The sequence below is a fragment of the Melospiza melodia genome, chromosome 1 (genome assembly GCF_035770615.1).
Source record: "Melospiza melodia melodia isolate bMelMel2 chromosome 1, bMelMel2.pri, whole genome shotgun sequence".
Classification (NCBI taxonomy): domain Eukaryota; kingdom Metazoa; phylum Chordata; class Aves; order Passeriformes; family Passerellidae; genus Melospiza; species Melospiza melodia.
In genome coordinates, this window is record NC_086194.1 from 123381628 (window position 1) to 123406458 (window position 24831).

A 24831-nucleotide genomic window follows, 5' to 3' on the forward strand; every position below is an offset into this window, starting at 1 on the left:
GGTAGGTTTTGTCACCTTCCTCCTGGTGCAGCCCACATTATATTAATGAGGATTCCGGTGATATGATAATGTTTCTCATAGAATTGTAGAATGTCCTGATTTGGAAGGGATCCTCAAGGGTCATCAAAGTCCAATTCCTGGCCTTGCACAGGACACCCAAGAGTCACACCTTGTGCCTGAGAGCATTGTCCAAATGCTTCTTAAACTCTGTCAGGCTGGTGCTGTGACCATGTCCCTGAGGAATCTCTTCCAGTGCCCAGCCACCCTCTGAAGTGATTCAGATGAATCTTTTTGATGATGAGAACTTGCAAAATGTCCTACAGAAATTTTGATTACTCATTAATTTGCTAAAGCATGTTTGGAATGTTTTTACTCCTGAGTGTATCTCTGCTCACAGTCAAGCAAATACAATTCTTCCTGTATATTATAGGCAGTGTATGTACTCTGGTTCTAAACTATTTGATTTTGACTCTAAGACATTATGTGCCTTACATAATTATATGTAATACTAGAAATTTAATTATGGAAGTATTTTAAATTCTGCTGTGTTTTGTTCGGATAATATTTTATCTACAATAAGATCAGGTGAATCCCTAAGAGAGCATCACAGCAGTTTATACTAAATATTCTCTCTTATGTCTCCATATGCTTAGGTTACTCACAGTATTCCTGCCTGCATTGGTAGCATGACAATTAATGGCAAACAATTGGACAACGAGAGTCCTGTCTCTATCTTTGCTGTGAATAAATGCTATGAAACAGTGCAGGATGGTACCTTCTTTGATGGAAGTGGCTTTGCTGCTCTTGGTAAGTGTCATTAAATGAAAACAGTGCCTGACTGAATTAATATTAATGAAAACATACTCCTTTCAGGTCTTACTGGAACTGTGTGTAATTAACTGACTCCTCACACAGTGAGTGCATGCCCTGCATGTGGATTTCTAACTGAGTCCTTTCACTTCATTCATCCAAAAGTGGTCATTTCTGCAAAGGGCTGTCTTATAAATAAAAGAGATAACGGTTTTAGCAGTGGGAAAGAAATGAGCTACATCTTTATTAGCTAAGAATATCCATGTTCATGATGTTAAGGTCTGATAAAGAATATTGTTGCAGACATCTTTTGTGAAAATCTTTTTTTTAGGATTTTTTTTCTTTCTGAGAAACTGAGGCCTCAGGGCCTCAGAAACAAAATGTAAACAATAGTTATCTGCTGTTGTGGAATGCATCAAGTAGATTTTTGATTGGCCCATCTTGGATGCTTATAATTAATGGCCAGTCAAGGCCGAGCTATCTCGGTCACAGTCCAAGAGAGCTGCCTTTTGTTATCATTCTTTTCTTTCTATTCTTAGCTCAGTTTCCCTTCTGAGAGGGAAACATTTCTTTCTTTTCTTTTTAGTTAGTTATAATGTAATATATATAATAAAATAATAAATCAAGCCTTCTAAACATGGAGTCAACATTCTTGTCTCTTCCCTCACCTGAAGACCCCCTGTGACCACTGTCACAAATATGAAGACAAAAGACTTGTGAAATAACATGAAGGATTGCATTTGTGCTCTTTGCTGTTTCTTACAGATGAGATAGAATGGATTAAATGTGAATTAATAAAAGAAAACTTATTTGGGAGTTTATCTTTTCCAGTAAAAAATGGGAATTATGACTTTGGAAAACTTATTGTCCAGAGGTATTGCAAGGTCAAATGCTAGCAGCATGATTAACAAATTTTTTAGACCTTTTAATGGTAATGCATATATTTAGCTCTGTATTGTGGGTTGCAAGTCTTCTGCTAGAAGCTTCTAACTTATTTCCAGCCAGGGAAGGCTACAAGGTGCGTTCTGACGTGAACATCACGCTGGAGTTCCGCACCACGGCGGCGCACGGCGTTCTCCTGGGCGTCAGCAGCGCCAGGGTCGATGCGATCGGGCTGGAGATGGTACACGGCAAGGTAGGCTGCCCTGTGCAGGCACACTGCTGTACACGGGGCTTGTTAGAAACTGCGAGGCTAGAGCCCTTGGAATGCATGAAATATGCACCAGTCAGGTGTGATGGAGGCACATTCCCACAGAACAAATGCGGGACAGACTTTGTCTCGAGGTTTCCAACTGCCATTGTATGATAAAATGTGCGATTAGCAGAAGTCACTGGAACTTTTTGGATTTTTAATTAGTGTAATTTATGTTAGTGTGCAGCCACTCTGACCTCCTGTACTACATACCTTGTATTTTAGACCAAATATATATCTTTTTTATTGCTTAATACTTTTTCTGCCATAAAGCTATCCTTGTCTTTGAGAAAAATACTGCATACACAATGCACACTGTTTTGTAACCTCTTCTTCAATATTCATAAGCAATTAACTCATTCTCTACTTCTACTGGCCATTATGCTCCATAAACCTTTTAACAATCAATATACATAGTTTTCCAGTCATCTCTTGCATAAAAAAACATACACTTGATTGCTCTTAAGTGTTTGTTTTTGCAGAAATAGCTCATTTTTTATTCAAAGCTTCCTAGCTGGAGACAGTGTTAAATATCACTGTTTTTGTGGGACATACGTTCCCAGTATTAATATGTAATATGTACATATTAATCCTCACCGCAGAGTTGAGGAAATGTCTGCTGCTTTGAAAAATAAATGCATGAAAAAAATAAATGCATGTATTGGCAATGACAAGTGCTTTCAGGCCATTCTTCTTTCTCTTCAGTTATATACAGTGATTCATCTTTCAGATCTGAAGTCTCGGGTTCTGTGAAAAAGGTCTTGATTTGTATTTGTAAGAAACATTGAAATCCCTAGTGAAGTGTATCAATGGACCATTGCATAGGTAGACCTTATTGTTTAAAATTTTAAAAACCACTTTAATAAGGATCTACTCTACCCATCAAAGTAAACATTAACTGCGTGTATTGCCAAACATTTAAAATGGAAATCTCTGCACCAGTGTGATTGTGCTTTTATCTAGGCAGATTAGTTCATGTGTTCTTACTTTATATCTTCATTGGCATCTGGCTGTTTGCACAGGTTTTATTCCATGTCAACAATGGAGCTGGCAGGCTAACAGCTTCCTACGAACCAAGAGGCACAAAGAGCTTGTGTGATGGGAAATGGCACAAGCTTCAAGCAAACAAAAGCAAACATCACATTTCGCTGATAATTGATGGGAATTTGGTTCACACTGATAATCCCTACGTCCAGTCAACATCTGCAGATACAAACAACCCCATTTATGTTGGAGGTTATCCTGGTAGGTACAATAATATTTCCTTTCCCTCCTGTCCCTCCTCTGCTCACTCTCACAAGAATGACTCTTAACATGTGCTCCCTTTTTGTTTGCCATGTGACTGTGTACAGCTCAGCTGTTGCTTCATATTCTGCTAGTTTCTATTTTAACTTCATAAACACCCATGCAGAGTGGCTTTCTCCTCTGTTTTTCCCTCTCATCTTCCATTGTCCCCTGGCAAAAACTATTTCTGCAAACTCTGCCAAGTGATTGCTGTGCATGACTTATGCCTGAAAAGAGCAGTGACTGTCCATGTTGGGATGTCACACTTCATCCAAACATGAATGGAACTTGATGCTCCCCAGGTGTTGTTTGTATTTCTCATTTCAGAGGGGGAGAATTTTAATAACCTGGATCTTTGTAATTTTTTTTTCAGTTTGGTAGAAATAGATTTTACGTATTTCATGTTTGTTTTTCAGCTGATGTCAAGCAAAACTGCCTCACAAGCAAGACCTCATTCCGTGGCTGTTTGAGGAACCTTGTTTTGACCAAGGGCCAACATAGAGAATTGTTTGACTTTAGCAGAGCTTTTGACCTGCGTGGAGTATTTCCTCATTCCTGCCCTGGGGCTGAGCACTGAACTGTAGCAAAGCCTGTCTGGATTGAGAGAGGGTTTGTTTTTTGTTTTTTTTTTTTGTTGTTGTTGATCTGTTATTTTGCATTCTCCTTTCGTAATGAAAAGAAGAACTGATAAGAACCTGCATCTATTTGATTTTTCTGGTTGTTTTCCAACTCAGGTCATTTATTTTTTTAATCAGAAACTCCACATCTGCATTTTAACTAAATGGTTTTAAACAACAAATACCTCTACAACAATTTTAATGGCATTATTTGGGTATTTTGCTTTTGGGAATTTTTATTAATCAGTGTTTACAGTATGTTTTCTTTTGATTACTTGACAGTATTTCATTTTATTATGTGTTGGCAGTTTTGTAAGAAGGTAATAATTTTGGACCACATAATAAAACTACAATAAACTGCATTATTTCAAGTAGTTCAGTTGTCCATGTATTTTAGTTAGAAGAAAAAGAGCTGGAAGGCTGAGAAGTCACAAGTATGCCCACTACAGGGGGTTTGGAAATAGATAATCTTTAAGGCTTCTTCCAGTCTGGGTCATTATATGTCTGATTATATGAAATGTAAGTGGACATAGTCCAGCAGAGGGAGCAGGAGACTGACTAAAGTCCTAGTTTTGAAGGTCTCAGATTCAGAGTTTAATTAATAGAATTTTTTTCGTTACACTTCACAGGGTAGCTCCAGCTCCTTTTCCTTGTGCCTTACTATCCAATGCTTCTGACACTCATTATAGATACATTGGCTAGATGGATTATGTTCCTGTTCATGCTTTCATGGAATCAGCTTCAGGACAAGCAGCATCTCTATGACATAGAGATGCCTGTGAAGTGATGTGCTGCTGAAGAAACAATTTGGGTTTTATTTGGGAAAAACTCTGTATTTTGGCAATGCAAACTATTGCATCATTCTTTGGAAAACAGTATTTTTTATAGACACTGGGAGGCAGTTTTGAGGCCAGCCTGCAGTTGTATCTTTGTCTTTTCTTACTGTGCTTGCCTCTGTTTTGAAAACTAGTCTTCCAGTAGCTGTTCTCAAGCCAGGTTTGGGGGACGTGTGCTAAATCCCAATCAAGTAAGGACATCCATTCATCAACTGGCCAGGTCACCGAGCAGTAACAAATGTGTCTCATACTTTAATATGCATCTATAATAAGCAGAGTTCTTTGCAAGTTCCTTCCATCTCCCCCTTTTTTTTTCCTCTTTGAACTAGCAGTATTTTTGTTTGCTCCTTCCAATTTTATTTGGCTTTTACTATGCATCCATACGATTTGGTCTAATGTTAGTTTTTCTCTATGTATTTTGTACTAGTTTAAAAAATATGGCTGAAACAAAACTCCAAAGCAGTTTGCCATTGCTTTCAACGAGGCAGGATTCCAGTGTGTGTTGTGCATTGCGTATAGGCAGGCCAAGGGAAGAGCTCCTGGAGCAAAGAGCTCCTCCAGTTCAGCAAGGGTGGCAGAACATGGTCCTCTGTATAGCTGTTCAGGTGCTGTAACCACACAGTTGCTTTTAAATGTTTTTAAGTTGCTTTTCTGCCCCCTGCTTCTGCTTCTACCCAAAATACACGTGCTTAGATTTGAAGAGCTGGCTTTGTTGTATTGTTTTTATTTTTGACATGGATACAATACAGTGGACACACTGCTGTACAAATACACTTACATGGCGTACTTCAACAAAACACATAACATAATGAGGATTGTAAGGTAAACATACATACAAACACTTCACTTTGATTAGTGGCATTGTATTATTTTCCAGAGAAGACACACATGAATAGAAACCCATTGAAAAATAAAAATGAAACACTGTGTTTGTATTCATTGTCTATTAACCCCAACATCTGATCTCACAAGGTTCACATTTCAAGCATAATTTAGGCAACATGTTTTGGATAAAATATAATCCATATCCAGAAGTATGTATTTTACTAGATCTTTTTCTGTAATTACAAATCTTGCCTCATACAAAAAGAAATACTTTGTCAACATCAATGTGAAATTGCTAATAGATTAAGTAGTAAATGTCTAAGCCAAAATATTTTTCCTGGAAAATGCAGAGTGAGGTAGTTAATATTATACATGGACACAGACACATTTGCACACATGCACACTTTCTAATGACATTCGCTGCATATACAGGTTAAATCATTCCAGTCTGTTTTGCAACACCTGTTTTTTACAATACTCCCTTCTCTATGTGTTGATATGCAAAATGCTGTCCTTGTAGAACCATGGAGTATATAAATGATTGAGGCATCTTTGGAATTTCAGTAATTTCTCTTTGCTTGCTACCACTTTCTTACTAATAGCTTTTGACATTGGTTACTTTTTTTTAGGTGACAATCCTCTTGCAACTTAGTTTTGACTTCTGCTTCTGTTTGGAGAAACAAAATTCCTCATGCCTCCACCAGCATCTTGAAATACAAGACCTCAAGTTGAAACCTCGTATTTCAAAATGCCATTGAGCTTGTTCCATTTGTCTGCTGCATATTAAATCAAGTTAGTGTACCAAAACAATACAAAACAACTTATTGTGGAACAGTATTAACCACTACACATGGGTCATTAGGGCCATTTGTATCAAAAGAGAATCCTGACATTCTTTTTCAGAGACAGGAGGTATTTGGCCACTCTATGTAGAATCTAGTTCATCTGCTAATATGCATGTCTTACAAAGTTATAGGCAGTTTCAGCATAAAACAAGAGCTCACAGGGTGGATTTTATGACATGATATTTGACTTTCCTAAGTTGTGAAGTGGTAAAAGTCTTCAAAACCCCCTGGTACTCTATACAGAATGCAGGGAGATCTATTTCAAATAGAAATAACATTGATGAGGTCCAGAACATGCTGAGCAAGTTGCAGCATGAACACAGGGCTGCTCTGTCCTTTCCCTTGCACAGTCATTGAGAAAACAGAGTGAAATGAGGGGGCAAGATGGAGGAGGTCAATATATTTTTCTGAAAGTATTATAGGAAGTTAGCTCATTTGCTATGACACTTCAAATAACTTTCTTAATTTAGGCTTTCTGTATAGTCACAGAATGCCTTTTATTTGGCTATAGATACGATGCTTAGCATTTATCTGATTCTCTTTATATTCAAAGCACTTTCACATATAAAAGCCTTTGCTGAGTTTGTTCTTCCCAGATGGATGTTCATTACTCCTGATCTGCTCAGGGAATTGTTTGGCTACATCTGAGAGTAGAATTTAACTCAAGTAATTCTCATGTTGCCTTCATATGGAAAGTACAAGTCCTGCTGTACAGCTGACGTTCAAGGCCAGCACGAGCACAAAGAGCTGTCCATTGCCACAGAGGGAACTAAAGGGTATCAGGAGCAAAGCACAAGACAAAACTTTTATGCTTAGGCCTACAAACAAGCCACAGACCGACTATCTCTTGTATACTTAAAATAAATAGTTTTCAAAATAAGGAGTGTATTTTATAATACAATTGTCCTGGTTTTTTTCCTGGTTGCAACTGTGTCTCCTTTAGTGTTAAGAAGAAAAAGGAAAAACAAAACAAAAAACCCAAACAAACAAGAACAACAAAAACCTACAAAAAACCCAAAAAACCCCCGAACCCAAACAAAAAAAACAAAACAAAAAAATGTGTCAAAACAACCAGAAAGTTAAAAAAGTCACTGTTCTAAAGAAAATGTTGCTAATTTTTCATCATTTTTTATTAAGAAGATAAGAAAGAAGAAGACAGGATCTGCCCTCTGTAGACATTATTGTTGGTGGTGAAGTTACTGATTCAATGTTGATTTCTTTCACTGACCACTAACAATGAAAGTTAACTACTGGAGAACACGATAAACTTGACACATTTTAGAGGGTCTGCTTCTGGTTCAGATACTCATTGCACAGCTTCAGCAGAGCATCACAAGTTACAGGCTTTCTCTGCAGGACAGCAGACTTTATTCACCTCCAGTTCACCTGGAGGACTTGCTTCAGAGTGCTTTTAAGTTGCTATGTAATAAACAGAGCTTCTGCCTCATCCCTGTGGCCAGATCAGGAACAAAAATCATTGCTCAGGCTGGGGGTGGTTTCACTGTGCAACAATGACGGGGACATTGCAGTGCAGTTGAAGGCATTGGTTCCCACTTTTTGCATATGACACAGATAAAAAAATACTTTCTCTTTTCCAGAGATTTGTGATTTCCTTACTCAACAAACCTCTAGTTCAGCACAGCTGTAAGTGAGATGACTGAACACTGCTTGTTCTTGTGACTAGCTCCAAACAAGACAGCCTATCTGACATTCCCAATTCAGTGGCAGCCCACGATTCTCTTGTCAGCCTGTGTGTTTGCTTAGACTGCATGCCAGCTGCAATTTGCTATGTATTTGTAAAACCCCCAGCACAACTGGGCTTAGACTGGCTACAGTTTTAAAGACCTAATGTGTAAATTATTAGTCCCTTTTCTCATTGGAAGCCCTGTTGGTTCTCCATGCTGTATTATACAAGACCTGAACAAAGATCTCTCTTGTTGATGCAGCTGAAGAGTATAAAAATTGCTTACATATTAAAGCTAAAATAAACAAAATAAAATTAGGTTACAAATTGGAAACGATAATGTTTAACAAAAAAAGGTGATGACTGTAAGTGGCACCATTAACACATCTCATAGTGTGGCATTACACAGATTTAATTCTGAGAGTATCAAGTAAAAGGCAGAGCTAGGGGCATATGCCCCTCCTCACCCAGCCTTTGTCTCCTGAAACTTGTGTGACAGGGGAAGGGAGGGGAGCGTGGTTTGTGCCATTACAATTGCACACAGCTGAGGGATCCAGACAGATGATTTTGGAAGACTGGTAGTGAGATACACAGTGGTATGTACACTAGCAGTACAGCTGTCTGTAGTTCCTCCTCCTGCCTCCCTCCCCCAGCATCAGGTACTCATGAGGAGTGACTGAGAGACACAAGCCCTGCAGTAACACACACTCTATGGGTTCACTTCCAGGAGAAGGGTTTGGTTTCCACACAGCTGTCTTGGGATTGCTGCATCCTGAACTCCCACCTTCCATGCCTGACAGACACCTTCCCTGCTCCAAGGTCTGTCATGCTCCTGTGTCATGCTGTGGTCAGTAGTGTTTCATTCAGCGGATGCCACTGCATTATTTCCAAAAATTGTTCTAACACCAGGTCAGGAAACAAACACCGTACCTTGGTCTGCCCTCCTCACCTCCTGGGCCAGCTGGCACAAGTGTAATCCATATGGAAACATAACTAATGTGATATTTTTCTGATGGTTTGGAAGCTGGAATACCAAAAGTCCTATGTGCTGACCATCAGCTGGACAGAACAGTAGGAAGGAATGATGTCCTGTGGATACCATTTTGTTATGTCTCTGCAAGAGCTGCTTAAAATGACAGGCATCACTCTTGTCCATGTGGCTTTTGTCCAGTGTACTGCTGCCTTCTGCTTCAGCTGGCTTTTGGTTTTATCACCCATTCTGCCTGAGGATTTGCACGGTAGACATCTAGCATGAACGCATCTGGATCCAAACAGTGCTGACCTGGAAGGGAAATTGTCAGCCATGAATCATAAGATGTTCTGAGCACACAGGGACAGAGCTGGGTTAAAATGTCCTCGAATGTTTCTCTGACCTGCACACAGCAAGCCTAGTTTGGTGTGTCCATCCAGCTAACATCTTGCCTCGATACAGAGAGGGCCTTTGGTAAATTTGCCAGTGATTTTACTCTCTGACAGTCATGAATTTACTGCCACTTCCAGGCAGGATGTTCTGAATTACACTGAGTAATGGACAAGACATTTAGTCAAACGGTGAATATGGTCTCTTCAGAAGCATCAACAACACTGTTAGTGCTGTAGTTTGGGGGGGTTTATTTCTTTGGATTTACTGAGCTGGAATTACAACTCTCTGACTTCTACACTATTTTTAAATTATGAAAAAGTAGCTCTGTAAACAATGTGTTCCCATACAGTAGGATCTTGGAAAGAAATGCAGGGACTCTAACAAGATTTTTGGGAGTTGCCAATTTGCTCGTTAAAAAAAAAAAATCCTTTGCACTCTGGCTGTTTCATTAGCTGGTGATTGGGAAGTTGTGGCTGCCTTTGCCTGAATGAGGATTTTGTGCCTCTTAGTTGAGTAATAAGGCAATAAATTCTAGAGTTAAGTTGATTTGTTGGACTATATTGCATTTACATGGGGTAATGAAGTAATTTCACTAGTAAGGTTACTTTGCTGTGACATAAGATTATGGTAAAATTTTTGTACAGTTACTTTTGAGGTCACTGGGGTCCTAATGATTTTACTCAAGTGAAAGCAATATAAATGAATTAATGCATAATCAGTGGACTAAGGTAGCCTGAAGGATCTAGGACTATAAAAATGATTTTAAATGAAGATGCAAATTAAATGTCCTAATTTTTTGGAAGACCATGGTAGGAACATTTAGGATTGTTTCACAAGGTCTCTAGGATCATTTTTCTATTTTAGCATCAGTTGGTCATCCTGTTTGGACAGGCAAATCAAATCACTAATCCAATTTAGGTTTTTTTATCAGTAATAAACAGTGATTCCTGATTGCTGCTGAAGTAAGTCTGTGATGTTTTGTAGTAACTTTACAGTAAGTCTTTAGAGCTGAATCTAGAAGAAATAAGGAATTATCTAATACGGTAATTCACAACTGACGCCAACACAGCATCCAGAATTTTGGCATGAACAGAGAAAGGAGGGAGTAAGAAGAGAAAGGATTGTGTAATATCAAATTAAAATATGTTTTTTGACCTTTAGGCCAGAAACTTGTGGGCCACTGTTGTTATTATAAGAAGTGTCACTGCATGAAACAGAAGAAGACAAAAACCCTGTTGCAAGGAATTTGCAATCTAAATAAAGCACATAGATTGATGTGAGTACAGAACACCTATACATGCAGGGGCTGAATTCACAATTCTGCAGGTCTTTATTTGAGGGAGGTTAACACTTGCATACAGTAAGAAAGAAAGAGATCTTGGAAAAATGCTTGACAGCAAGGTAGAATGTGCTTGCAAGAGGAAGACTAAGGATCTCTTAGCCATGGAAAAATGCTCAGTTACAAGAGTGAGAGAGGTAAAAGCAAGAGGTCAGATGAATTTGGCAAGACTGTAAGAAGTGCTGCTGAGATCCAGCCGCCGGGTTCGTTCTCTCCTGGGGTACCCCTCCTGTCACTCTGGAGTGGAATAAATGATGACATGGATTCTAACCGCTTTTGGGTCAGGCTCCTTTCCTCCAAATGGACTGGAGGGTAGGAAAGACCCAGCTGCGTCAAAACATTGCTGACCTGAGGTATTTTAGGAGGTTAAGGACATTAAGAATTAATTTTCAAAATTGAAACCTACCTATATTTCCTCCAATTTCATGTAAACTTTGGATCTGGCCTCTCACATTCTGTGATGATCCACGGCTAGGATAGAAAAAAAAACTTTCAGTTTGTCCTTCTGTTATAACCACTGCCTCATCATCTACCATCTATGGTAAACTAAAGTTTCATAATTTTTCCCCTGTGAACTGCCTTATTAAAACCAACAACTTCTACCAAATGGACCACTACAGAATAATGAATCTGCCACAGAGGTAGATTACTGCATCACAATCAACCAAACCTTCTGTATTATTAATTTTATATTATTTATTCAAAGTACAGAATTATGTGGTAACATGGGAAGACTTTGCAGAAAAGACTTTCAGATAAAATTTACCATTTCCCATAGCTGTTAATAATTATTACCTTAAAGAAATAAAAACATTCTAGACTTATGGAGAGATGTAAAACAATCCCTTTGGGTTCAATATGTGGCAAGTCTATAAAATATACGTTTAATGTACATTTTTATTAGTGGTATGAGGGAGGGCAGAATGATTCTGTATAGGAGCCAGTTATTAAGTAGAATAAAAAGAGTAAGATAAGTGGTTAAAATTTCTTTGATTGACATAACCATAAATTAGCAATTTTAGTTTAGAAAAAGAGTTATTGTAACACAATGAATCTTTGAAGAGGGAGGAATCTATTCCTTTGTAGTTCTGACATTGTTATTCAGGAAAAACAGAATGTTCTGCTTTACCCACCTGTTTTCACAGTGGAATCGAGCCAGGATGTCTTTGGCTTTTGTTTGGCTGTTGAGTTGAATTGCCATAGAGACTTTTGAATGCAGTGGAGCATAAACTCTTATCACCCCCTCGGGTATGTCAGACTGCAAGTATGGAGGGAAAGTGACAGCTCCCTAAAATCAATATTCAATAGAGTAAGTCTAAGGCAAATATTGCTCTAGCTCAATTTGGAAGCTGTTCTGCAACCTCATTTGAGGTTGCTTGCAAAATTCACTGTCATGCATTCTCTTGGCTATTCAAAAGACATTTACAGTCATACAAATGGAAATTTGTAGACACAAATCACATACAACACAAAGACACAAACCCTTTGGTAAGTAGCACATAATTGCACACAGGGTAAAGCCCTTGAATTGTAACTTTAACTGATTTCTGTTAACAGTGGTCAGTGAACTCGCTGCTTGTTTAAAAACATAAAAATGATTAAGAATATCTCGTTTTCCTTCTAAAGATGAAATTCTCCTGGGGCATAAAAACCCACTTCTCTGTTTCTGCTTCCTATAACTTCAACCAGATTGAAGTGTGTGTACAGTAAAACATCAAGTACCATATGGTTTCTGTTAATTTGAAATTTGACCTTGTGTAAGGTTCAAATGATCATCTATGAAGTTTATGCACTCTTCCATGATTAATGGTGGATAAATCAATTAGCAAGGTTTGCATTCCAGTTCTAATCCAGTTAATACCATGCTGACCAAAACACAATAGTCTCTCCAGTCTCTGTCTCTGTGTAATTTAGAACATCTGAGACCTGGGGATTGCGTTAAGTGCTCTCAACATTAAACTCAGTTATCCAAACAGAGTCTGCGTCCAATTTACCCTTCATATTTCAGCTCCTTGCCATGGCTACCCTCATTTTTATTAGATGTAAAGCCAATTACTCTGATCAATGGACTTGTCTTCCCAAAGGTGCAATGACTTCAGTAATGGACTCTCCTCAGAGAAGGAGTCTATCTGTGCTCATCCCACGCTGAAATTAACTTTGCAGCACAGTAGTCTACACTGCCATGTTAAACAAACATCTCTGTCTCCATCTGCAGCACCAATGTATGTCCTACCCTACCTAAAATACTTCAGTCAGTGCTGGCAAATCCTTGAGAAAGGTGAATTAGAATGTATTCACCATTCATACTTAACATTTATCTTTCTCCATTTTCCCCCATACATTACCTTCTGCATTTTCTCTCTTGCCTGTAATAGTGGCTCATTCTCTAGTTCTCATAACCTTGTGATATCATTCCTTCCTAATTTGTCTTTTCTTTTGTTCTTCAAGACTATTCTTCAACAATTACAGAGTTCTTCACCATTTCCTTGATTACTTCTCTTGTAATTCACCAGCCTTCCTTCTGTTAAGGAGTCTTCATGGAAGACTCTAAATACTTCCTCTCCAGGTTATTAGTTACTACATGGAAATACATGTAAGTTGCTATAGGGACTGTGTAGGTTGTGCACAGAGACATGATATGTCTTGTTGCCCAAATTCATGTTGCACTTAATATGTTTTAGTTGCCTATCAAAGCAGGATACTCCAAGTAAGTTTCTAGGCAGTAGATAAAAGTTGGTGGCTTTAAGACCTTCAAAGAAAGGTTTTTCTATCAGATTTTCTTAAGCCTAAACTGCTACTGGAGCCCTGGAAATCCTCAAAATTATCCACCTCTCTCCTCTGACTATACAGGGAATAACAATACAATCTACTTCACAGAGCACATTTGGGCACAGTTTCGGTGTCTGTGGTAGGCAAACTGAACTTTCTCTCTGCTTACAAAATTAGTGCAAGCTGTAAGACTAAATCTTGCAAGAAGAACAAGTGGCCTGTACCAGGACATTGATAAATGCAATAAATCCTAATATGGATCACTCACTATTCATCAACAGATCCATGCATTTGTTGAGTATCTACAAATCACTGCTGCCAGGGACAGTCCACATATAACCATTTCTTATGGAACAGGTTGAAAACCAGCTTGGCAGCTTTGGCTGCTGGAAATCATTCTGACTTCCTTACCTCTTCTCAATCAATTCTCAAAACTTTGTCTTATCAGAGTGTTAGACTGGGAAGCACACCTTTCAAGACAATTCTCAAATCAGCTTAATCAGTACAGCAAAATTTCCTCCCCACACCCAGAATCCTTAATGAGATAAAGGAGGTAGGCTGTTTAAGCTGCTCTGAAACCTGATCTTTTTATCACACCTCTGGTCTTTCAGGTCTCTCCCGTTCCATGGTCTTTCTCCTCAAAAGTTTTCTCACTCCTTTGTCAAACATCAGCTGTCTCTTGCTGTTGTTCATGGCTGCCTCATTCATTTTTCTCACTTGGGAAATCAGGAAGGATGGGACCTAGGAGGAGGAAACCAGATCTGAGAATATACAGTAATTTTTCCCAATAGTGTTGGATCTTTAGAAGGGCACCGAATTTTAGGCAGCAGAAACTCTGTTTATTCCTAGAAGATACATGCAATCAGTAGCTTCCTCTAACAACCTACAGTTATCCTTTGGTGAAACTGCAGATCGTCTTTCATGCCATATGGAACTTTAAAGTGATGTTTGCAGCTGCAGGAGCTTTATTAGGAGGTAGTCTTTGCAACTCCCATTATACTCTCCCTCTGTTATGAGCAAATAAGCTGAGACTGTCAATTTGGGCCAACCTTCAGAAGCCCAAAAAGTTGTACACACTTTTGTCCCATTTTATTGTGGGGTAGACTTTAAACAGACATCTAATCACATTCAAGTTTAGATGTATCACCTACACATCCAGATTAAATCATTCTTTTATGCATCACTCTGTATAAACAATTGTGTGGGAGAGGGACTTCCAGAAGGCAACTGATCCTAAAATAGATGGCTTAGATAATTAGGTAATAAGTAGTTTTTTCAATCCAGAAGTATCTGCCAGGGTGCCTCATTCTAGATATGGAAGACTCCAGTCAGTTTCCAAAGAAACTGTTTCCCCTTGGAAGGTGGGTGGGTTTATTCTGATTTCTGTGCATGTCCTGCACTGAGATGGGACCATCAAGGGGGATCCAGCAGTACTCACAGTCCACAGGATGTCCTGGTACCGGATCAGAAGCCGCACAATGTGCGCGGTGGTGGCGGCTGCTTGCATTTCCTGTTGGTTTGCACGTTTCCCTTTGTAGATGAAGAGGTTTGGTGCAACAATCATAGACACGTTCCACAAGCTCATCTTGTTTTTCCCTTCATTAGCAACCACCTTCTTCAGGAACTGAAGAAAGGCCTGGAAAAAAAACAATACTTGTTTAATTTCAGGAAATAATTTACTTTTGAAATGCAGCATTTTCAAATGTAAATGTCTGGCTGCTACATTTGCACTTGGAAGTGAAATTTAGTGGTTTTTTTCATAGTATTTGGATTAGTCTGATATTTGTTGTTACAACAACCTATGTCAACCACAGAGGAATAATTAATGTTATCAAAACACACATTAATAAATTATCTATCCCTTAGACAATAATCTCAAATTTATAAGGCAAATACAGTGTCCACAATAAGGCTCTGAATCCTACACTAGAGATAAGATGTACATGTATTGCAAGGGAATAGTTACTTTCTTCACAGATGACAAAGTGTCCATTTTGATGCATCTAACCAATGCTTTTTATGTCACAGTCACTTGGGGTGATTAGTCTCTCCAAATCTGCACCAGTCCCACATGCAATACAACATGAAATTTCTGCCAGCAACCCTCAAACTTTTATTCTGGGATAACAAAAGCAAGAAGAGCTAAGTGGTTGTCCATTGATGTTACTTCTGCACATGCTTGGCGGAGTCCAAGGAAATTAATTTCCCCTTTTGGGTAGTTTATTCAGAATTTTGCTTGAATGATTAAATAGCACAGACTGCAGTTGTGCTTAGAGTTGGGGTCTACCATTGAGTCCTTCTACAATATTGTTCTGGTTTCAGGCTGGGATAGAGTTAATTTTCTTCCTTGTATCTGGTACAGGGCTGTGTTTTGGATTTAGGATAAGAATAATGTTGATAACACACTGATGTTTTAGCTGTTGCTAAGCAGTGTTCACACTTAGTCAAGTGTAATCTTCAGCTTCTCATGCTGCACTGCCAGCAAGGAGGCTGGGGCTGCACAAGGACTTGGGAGGGGACACAGTCTGGAGAGCTGACTCCCAAGGGATATTCCATACTACATGGCATTGTGCTCAGTATCTAAACTGTGGGGAAAATTGGTCTTGGCCCACTGCTCAAGAGCTGGCTGGGCATCAGTCAGTGAGTGGTGAAAAACTGCTTTGTGCACCACTTGTTTTGTGTGTTCTAATTAATTAATCATTATTATTTTCCCATTCATTTCTGTCCTACTAAACTGTTATTGTCTCAACCCATTAATTTCACTTTTTTTTCAGATTTTCTCACCCATCCCACTGGGAGGGGGGAGGAAAGAAGGAATGGCTGTGTGTGCTGGCTTTAGATGGAGTAGAGTTAATTTTCTTCACACTGACTGGTATGGGGTTATGTTTGGGACTTTTGCTGAACACAGTGTTTATAATATAGATTTTTCTTGTTACTGCTGATTAGGACTTGCTTAGAGCTAAGGCCTCTTCTGATTTTCATACTGCCACATTGCTGAGATGCATGAGAAATTAGAAGGAAACACGGCCAGGAAACACGGCCAGGTGACCATATTCCAGACCATGGGACATCATGCTCAGTGTAAAAAGGTGGGAGGAAGATGAAGGAAGGGGGAACTTTTGGAGTGATGGCATTTGTCTTCCCAACTGTTACATGAATGAGATCAAGCCCTGCTCCCCTGGTGACAACTGAACACCTGCCTGTCCATGGGAAGTGGTGAGTTCCTTTGTTTGCTCTGCTTTCATGAACAGCGTTTGTTCTTCTGTTAAATTACATTTATCTCAAGTCATTAATTTTCCAGCTTTTAGACTTATTCTCTCCTTCATCTTACTGATGAGGGAGGGAGAGAGGAGCTGCATGTGCTTGGTTGCTGGCTAGGGTTAAACCATGACAGTATTAGCTGACTCTTGGTTAAACCATGAAAACCACATCATTAAAACACTGTTTTTGTACCCTGACATAGCAATTAAAACATTTTTACAAACCCAAGAATTACAAAATAGAAACTCTGCTGGAGAAGTTTCTAAAACCTCATTAGAGAGTGGAGATGTGCAGAGTTTCATCATCACTTATATTTTTGTACAGAAGCGTAACTAATAATAGAGTAATAATTAAGAGTATTCCTCTAGCATGTGTTTTACATATGCAGCTCTATACTCATATGAATTTTGGTAGCAGAAACAACCCCCATTCTTTACAGAGCACTAGCAGACCTCCAGGTACTTTGAAGACATTTGTTGGTCTTGTCCCTTGTTACTGTATAAATAAATTCAGGTAAAGAAGGCAGCTGAACTCACAAGGTTGTATCTAAACTGATTAGTGAAAGGCTTTCAGAGGTGGGAGACCTGCATGGTCCTGATGAGCAGGGGACCTGGTGAAATGTTTGAGGTTCCCAGGAAGCTTGTTCACTCAGGTTTCCTTGATGTGGAAGCAGGCCCAAGATGCAACCAGTGTCTCTTAGGATCAGGACACAGCTGCAGTCAGATCTGGGAGCTCCCAAGCATCCAAAATGCTTGCAGCCACTGTGTTTGTATCAGGAAGCAGGACATGGTGGGGGGCATGGGTTTTATAAGGCAAGCCAGCTGAGGGTGAGCTCCTGACATCTGTGCTGCAGATGCATGCTTTTACTTTGCACTACATGCTGCAGTCTGCTCCAGTGCCCTGAAAGCCCTTCCAGTACCAGGAGTGCACTAGGCAAGCTCCTACAGGGCAGCTTCTCTTTTAAATTCATCCTGGAGAACTTCAGTTATACAGAAAATCCAGAAACTAGACCTCCTCTGTACAAACTAAGTGAGGAATATGCCTCTTTGAAATGAGTGCTCCATAAAAATGATGCCTGAGATCCAGCAGGTGGATAACCCCAGCAACTATTTCTTAATTGCTTGTAAAAGAAATGACATCCAGGAAATTTGAACATCTTTTCAGGGAAATCATCAAAAAACACAGATGAACACTTTCCCAGTGTAGCATCTGAAAAAAATGAGTCTCTCACTTAAAGGTCAAAAGCACCACAGATGGTAGGTGATAGCAAATGAAGAACTTACCTTGGCTGTGTCTCTGTTGGCTTCAGGCATCAGCATGATCAACAGATGCAAAGCTTGTAGTTGTAACTTGATCTTGGAGATTTCTAAGGACATGAATAATTAATGCTTTTGAAATCCCAACTGCAATTGGTTTGTTCTAAAAACCTTGTGTGTCAGCAGTTCTAGACATATCAGCTAGTGCCTGTTTGAGACTAGCATGGTGTTAGATAACCATAAAATAAAAAATCACCTAAATGAGTAGGTTTTTTCTCATCATCTTGGATCTTTGTTACACAGGGACACAAGGCGCTATAAAATTCTATCTACATAGTAACAATCCAGTATTTTTTAGTACTAGCTAGTTTCTCTTAGATATCTGTGTATTTGTTGTAGGGAATAAGGTCACTTTATTCTGCACAGACATCTCCTGCTCAGTCTTCTCTAAACTGCTGAGCCATTGTAACTGCATGCAGCCTGGGACTCATAAAGAGTCCACACACACTCAGGTATGTGAAGTTTATGGAGAGAGGTCACCTCCTTCTGCCCTTTAAGCTACTCATGGAGACACTGAAAGGGTGACTGTAACCTTATGTTAAGTTTTCTGTACCAATTTGCTAATAAATTCACCATCCTGAGACTTTCAGTCTGTCCTAGCTTGAGTGACTTTACAGTGAAGTCATAGGTATGGCAAGGTACAATTGCATTCTTCCTGGAAGAGAAATGAACAAAATGTACTGAGATTGAGAGGGTGTATGTACACTGGAAACAAAGCCCAGCTGCCTGAACCTTTCTGTGCTCACACATATCTCTGTACCAATGTTCTGACCTCAACATAAACTTTAACAGAAATAAAATACCTCCAGTAGGTCCAGTAGATAAAGGACAGTGATTTGAGTTTACCTTGCAGAAATTTTCATTTGTGAAACCTACAGTTAATGTGAATCAGAGTGTATACATGAAAGTCATTACTCAGTTTACTCACAGGTTCCAAATTTTACATTAACAGTTGTTTTGTTCACATAACAAGCCTGTGCTATTAGCTGAATGCAGACACCTTTCTCATTTGAAAACAAAATTTTGCAGAAAACTAAAATGTTTAGGCAAAGCACTGGGTCTGTTTTTCTCTCTACTTCAGAGGGAGAAAAAAATTACATCACTTTTCGCTATATACTTCAGAGACAGAAAAAAAAGTAATGTCTGCTCTTGCATTTTATCATATTATCAGTCCATAATAACTCCATTTCCACATACTTTCTACGAGTGTGATGAATGCAGGCAGATATTCTACTGTGAAGAGTGGGCTGGGGAGTTCTCTTATAAACATTTTTAGCAGTCCTGCTGCATCATTATTTCGTACTTGGTCCCAGTCAAAAGTGTCTTCATAAAATTTTGCCTCAAGTTCTTGATGGAGATTCTGAAAAATAAAAGAAACATTTGGCTTTCAATCATTGCTGCTGATCCAGCAATTTGTGATCACTTCAGAAAGCCCATTACAAGCAGCAGACAGGTTTGTACAGCACTTGAACTAAATCAGCCCTAACCCAGTTACAGCCACGTGGAGCTCAGAGCAGGTTAACAAGTCAAGTTCCTGCAGATATTTGGCAATCCAGGCTAAATTTAGTTTGCTATAGCTAGACTTCTGCAAATTCGAACCACCTTAAGCAAGGCATTTTGTGCAATGTCCTAGAACTAGAAGCAGAAAACTCAGTTAGCACAGCTAACTGAGTTATTTTGTTTAAAACACTCTCCAGAGGTTTTGACCCTTAAGTCACAAAGGAGTGGTGTTTCTTCCTCACTGCCAGTGAACTTGCTAGATACCCTGAATCCATGGGCCTTGAGCAAATGGCTTAAAATTCAGGTCTTCCCATCTTTGAAAGGAAGTTTTATGTTAGGATAATTATAGTTAGATTTGGTCAAATTGTAGAAAAATAAAGATTCAAAACCATTACTTACTCAGAAAAAAACCTTAATGCATAAACCCCCTCCCCCCAAACCTCTAAAAACACAGTAGAGGTTTAAGATAGAATTGATGATGATACCATTTTAGGTTCCCATTTAATCCCCCTGTTCTACAATGGCAGCATCCTGCTCCATAACAGAGGTCAGTTAAATTCTGGAGGGTCACTAGCCAGTGTTCAAAACACGTATGTGAAAGGGAAATACTCAGCAAGGCTCCTAGCAGGAACAAGATTTGGCTTCAAACCCAGATCATCATTCAAAAAATTGCAAGCTCCTCAAAAAATTGTTGAGTTAAAAAGATTGAAGGACAGTATTTTAACATAAGGATGTCCATAAATAATGCAGCTTTCACAATTATTACTGGCCGAACACTGTCCTATCCATAGGAAATTTGTTGCTGCTTTTTATGAGACCATTTATGACAAAATATATCTCTAGCAAATATTTGGTTTTGGATCATGATTTTGTCAGTTGTACTTTAATATTATGCAAAAAGTTCAGTCCATTCAGGCAGAAAAGCTCTTAGAAATGAATTTGGCTTGCCACGTCTCACATGAATGGAAGGAAATTACATATCAAGTACAGTCACACATAATGAAGTAGAATGGCTGCACAAACGGAAGTAGAAAGTCGTTCAGGATTTGGCATAAAATGCTACAGTCTCATTTTGACTAGCACATTTTACTGGTTTTAATCTGGGCTATCTCAGCTTCCTCTGTATTCACATCTTTTGCACATAATCAATACAAACACCTAGACTGAATTCTCTCCTGTAACTGACTGGAAATGTGGAACAGAAATCCTCACCTCATCAAAAGCACAAGAGGACAGAATTCTACTCCACATTTTTCTGCTGAGAACTGGGGAAAACTCACAAAAACAGAAAGCAAGATTTTGGAAACATAAACATTTATATATATATATATATATATATATATATATATATATATATATCCAGTTATATATATATATCTCTCTCCACACGGGTAAGGATGTATTTTATACACTCAATTCCCTCCCTCCCCTGCCTTGTATACATGTATCTCTGTATGCATCTAATATTTTTAAAATATGTGCTACAATTTTTTTTTTAACATGACTGATCCTTCACTAGACTATCATACAGTTTCGGTTCACTGCAGCTTTTGTTACAGAGGAAAACTTGTATTCACTTCTAGTCTTTGTTTCATAGAAGAGCAACCTTTAATCATTTCCACATGCCTTTTGTTACTCCAAACAAGACTGAAATAAAGTTGGAATGCCCTTAGGTCCTAATGTCATAATAATGTATGAAGGCTTTTGAAGGATGAAATCTGGATCTGCTTTGAAAAAATCTCTCTCTTGCTCATTGGTTTGTTGGGCAGACTCAAGTGAAACCAAAACTCAAATAATTAAAAAACTTTTATATGGGCAGTTTAACTTACCACCTAGTATGGAGGAGGTGCATATGAAGTCGTATCTCATAGCAGCTCCCAGAACACAGGTTGTGAAAAAGAAGTGAACAAGACACAGTGCAGTGTATGCAAAGAATATGAAAATAATTGAATTAGAGCACAGCCCTGCTGTGTAATCTCCATGGAAAGACTGGAAAAATTTGAGATTGTGTGAAATAACATTCAATCATTTGTATAAAAAAGTGAGGAAGCTGAAAAGTTCAGGGCAAGTTAGGAGCTCCCATCTGCAAGATGTGGCACTTTTCAAGGCTTTGGGGACTTTTATCAGTGCATGGAGTCAAAGGAACTGGGATGCTGCTGCCTAACTTTGGTGTCTTTCATGTGATGCTGCTTTTTCTTATTCAGCCATCTTTATGATCCTCAGCCCACCCAGGTGTTTAGCAATCCCCATCATTTGTGTGGCTGCCACAATCTTGAGACTTCTTGCCTCAAAACACAAAACCAGCTGAAAAAGTGGGAGTAGGACACACTGTAAAGTGTTGCTTAAACCAGATAAAAAAAGAAGCTTAAGGGAAAAGGAAAAAAAAAGAAAAGAAGCAAAAATCTGGGAAAGAGATAGACCCTACTAAGCCCAGAAAAAAGCTCAACCAACCAAAAAAGTTTCTTGTTTTTCTAATTTGCCTCCTCCAGCTCCTGGAATGAAGTTGGTCTGGAGAAACAATTGCAAATATTACTGGCCCAGAGTGTCAGGTTATTGGGTGCCAATTATACTGTGTTCATAGCCCACAAATAGCCTGTGAAAATGCAGTACTTCAGGCTGCCAGCAGTGAACAGAGGCCAAATTTTTCTCACTTGGATCATGAAATTTCGAGATCACAGATGATAAATGGAAAATAAAATGACACAGAGGTTAAAATGACAGAGAATAAGATCTTTATCTGATGTTCACTCAGTTTAGGAACTCTGCATTTCTGAAATAAATTAAAACAGAGATAAGATCACAGCAATTTTGGATGACAGAGATAAACTGAAAGGATGTCTCCAAGTTTTGTGGAGAAAAATCACATTCAACATCCTCTATGCTTAATATAGAACGTTAACTAAATCAAAGTAATAGACCAAATGGTCTGTAATTTATTGGTTCCCAGGAACTAACGTGACCTTTCACTGGCAGGAGTAGGAATGCTGAGCTACACAGATCAGTATTTATGTGCCGTCTGAATTTGTGTGTATGCTGTATTATTTTACATAGAGTCTGTGGTCCAGAAGACAGAAAACTGGCTTGAGTGTGTACCTTGACTCTGGAGGCAGATCCAGGAACCCGTAGAATTCCTTCAGTTTCCAAACCTGTTTCCTCAAGCTTGAGCAGCAGCTGAAAGAAGAGACAAAAAAATCACAAGTGCTTAAGAATACTGCTGACTTTCTTTTCAATCTAGGTATCCTTGAAACTAATCTGAAAAAGATACATTTCTATGAAATTAGCTAATGAGATCCAGCCAGTTCATATAAATAAATCTGCCTAATTTGTCTCCATAGTCTCGATCCTGAAGTAAGGAGTATGCAGAGTATAGAAAACTGCTAATGCAATAGGCCCCTCTGTCCTTGACTTGAGAGTTGGCACTGCTATAGAACAATTAACACATAAATATATTAATGAAACAGCAGAGATGCTTGAACACAATGGTGTTTTGAAGGAAAAATAACCTTTGAGGAATGTTTAAGTGTGCCCCAAGGGGCACAAGGGAAAGGTCTATAGATAACATAGGTTTTTTGGAACTGAGAACTCTGATTAGGAAGCGATCCCAGGATATTTTATTTTCAAATTTCTGTGAATAGAGGACTAAACTTTCCACTCCAATTGGTTATTAAAAAAAAAAAAAAAGCTTTGATATTATTTAATTTTGAACACTGAGGAAAATAATAAAAATTCCAGCATTTAATCATACAGCTCTGGACTTTCACCACCAGATCTGCTTTCTGCCCTAACCTTGATTCTTCTGATTTCCATAGTTATCTTGACAGGGCAGCAGTGGAGCTAATCACCAAGTCATGTAAATGCTCAAGTTGTGTCAGTGTTTCCCTTGACACTCCCCAACACTTCTTCTTTTGTCAGTATTTACAAGGAAATCTGTTGCCATTTTGAGTCTGTGTAAATCTGTGCACCTGCACACTTGCGTCTGTGTACCTGTGTCTGTGTACCTGCCTCCAAGACATCCACAGGATATCCCTGGCCCAATATCTCATTTAAATACCATTGTCTGGTCATACAAACCTCAATCAGAAGATACCACCTCCATTCTGCATAGAGTAGCCACGTAATGTCTATGGTTTGAATTAATGTTAAATTAAAACTCCTGAAACAACAACTCATCTCTGCCTCTTCTGCACACACATAATTTTGCTTGGCTCTCTATTTTAATGAAAAAGGGAAACAGAAAGACATTTTTTTCCTGTGTGGTATCACATAATTACAAAAATCAAAAAAGGTCCCCACCAGAGATAAACAGCCAAAAAAAGAACAGATTTTCTCTCCTTGTCACAAAGTTTTCAAACCTTAATATTCAGTCAGACAGTCTCTAGACACCTGAAAGTCTAAAACTTCTCTGATCCGATGACTCCTTTGAGTGTCAATGCAAATGGTGAAAAAGCAAATCCTAGTGACCAAGCAGGCCAAGCTATACTCACTTTTTGGAAGATAAGGGGCACTTTTATTCCAGGAACCTTCTTTTGGTCATTCTCCAGCAGCACCGTGAGAGGGACTCCGAAAAGACCGTTCTCTTAAAAATAACAACAACAAATGTGAAAAGGAGGAAACAGAGCCTCGGAAGCACCTTCTTCTACAGCTGGTGGACACGAAGGTGGCTGCAGAGGGGCTGCCACACACGGTACCTCGTCCCCGCACCCTCTCCACGCGGTTCCTCTTCAGCTCCACGCCCAGCGCGTCGTAGAAGGCCGTGAGCTCGATCAGGGAGAGGTAGCGGATCTTCTTCATGTCCTCAGGAGACAGGCCCCCGACCTCCGTCAGCCCAAAGCGGCTCTTCCGAACAATGAATTTCTGCAGCAGAGATGGGTCGCGTCTTTAGTTGCACCAGTTACAGGGAGTGAAATTTTGTTTATAAAGAGATGCACAAATGTGACTGGAGGTCACGTTCAGGTAGATGGGTAACAATAAAGAGATAAATACAGCCCTGTAGATTGGCCTGGCATGCTGACACAGCTGGCATCCACCTGAACGTAAAACTGAGCTTCTTGCTCACCATGCACCCTTGCAGTTTGAATGGGAAGTGCCTGTACTTCAGCTAGGACAGATAAGTTATGTGCTTCTTTAAAAGTTTTGCCCAGTTTCTGCAGGATGTAGCATTTTGCTCTGCTCCTGCCTTCCCCAAAACAT

The 24831-nt window shown here is 39.1% G+C and overlaps 2 protein-coding genes across 3 annotated transcripts in view; one reads left to right on the forward strand and one right to left on the reverse strand.

Annotated features, from left to right (window-relative positions):
- LAMA1 (laminin subunit alpha 1) overlaps positions 1–4203 on the forward strand; it is a 108667-nt gene extending 104464 nt beyond the window's left edge. Inside the window, exons 61-64 of the mRNA XM_063149871.1 lie at positions 654–807; positions 1812–1945; positions 3025–3247; positions 3703–4203. Coding sequence (XP_063005941.1) covers positions 654–807; positions 1812–1945; positions 3025–3247; positions 3703–3863 — 672 coding nt within the window. The 3' untranslated portion in view covers positions 3864–4203. The remainder of the gene's footprint in view (positions 1–653; positions 808–1811; positions 1946–3024; positions 3248–3702) is intronic.
- A 1240-nt stretch (positions 4204–5443) lies between these two features.
- The window catches only part of ARHGAP28 (Rho GTPase activating protein 28), a 76711-nt gene continuing 57323 nt past the window's right edge, over positions 5444–24831 (reverse strand). The window contains exons 6-15 of one of the 2 annotated variants that reach the window (XM_063166436.1): positions 24330–24495; positions 24126–24217; positions 22735–22812; positions 19339–19501; positions 18109–18191; positions 15003–15200; positions 14162–14305; positions 11929–12083; positions 11202–11266; positions 5444–9375 (exon numbers count right to left, since the gene is read on the reverse strand). In XM_063166436.1, coding sequence (XP_063022506.1) covers positions 9284–9375; positions 11202–11266; positions 11929–12083; positions 14162–14305; positions 15003–15200; positions 18109–18191; positions 19339–19501; positions 22735–22812; positions 24126–24217; positions 24330–24495 — 1236 coding nt within the window. In that variant the 3' untranslated portion in view covers positions 5444–9283. The remainder of the gene's footprint in view (positions 9376–11201; positions 11267–11928; positions 12084–14161; positions 14306–15002; positions 15201–18108; positions 18192–19338; positions 19502–22734; positions 22813–24125; positions 24218–24329; positions 24496–24831) is intronic. The other variant, XM_063166438.1, reaches the window with a different exon arrangement.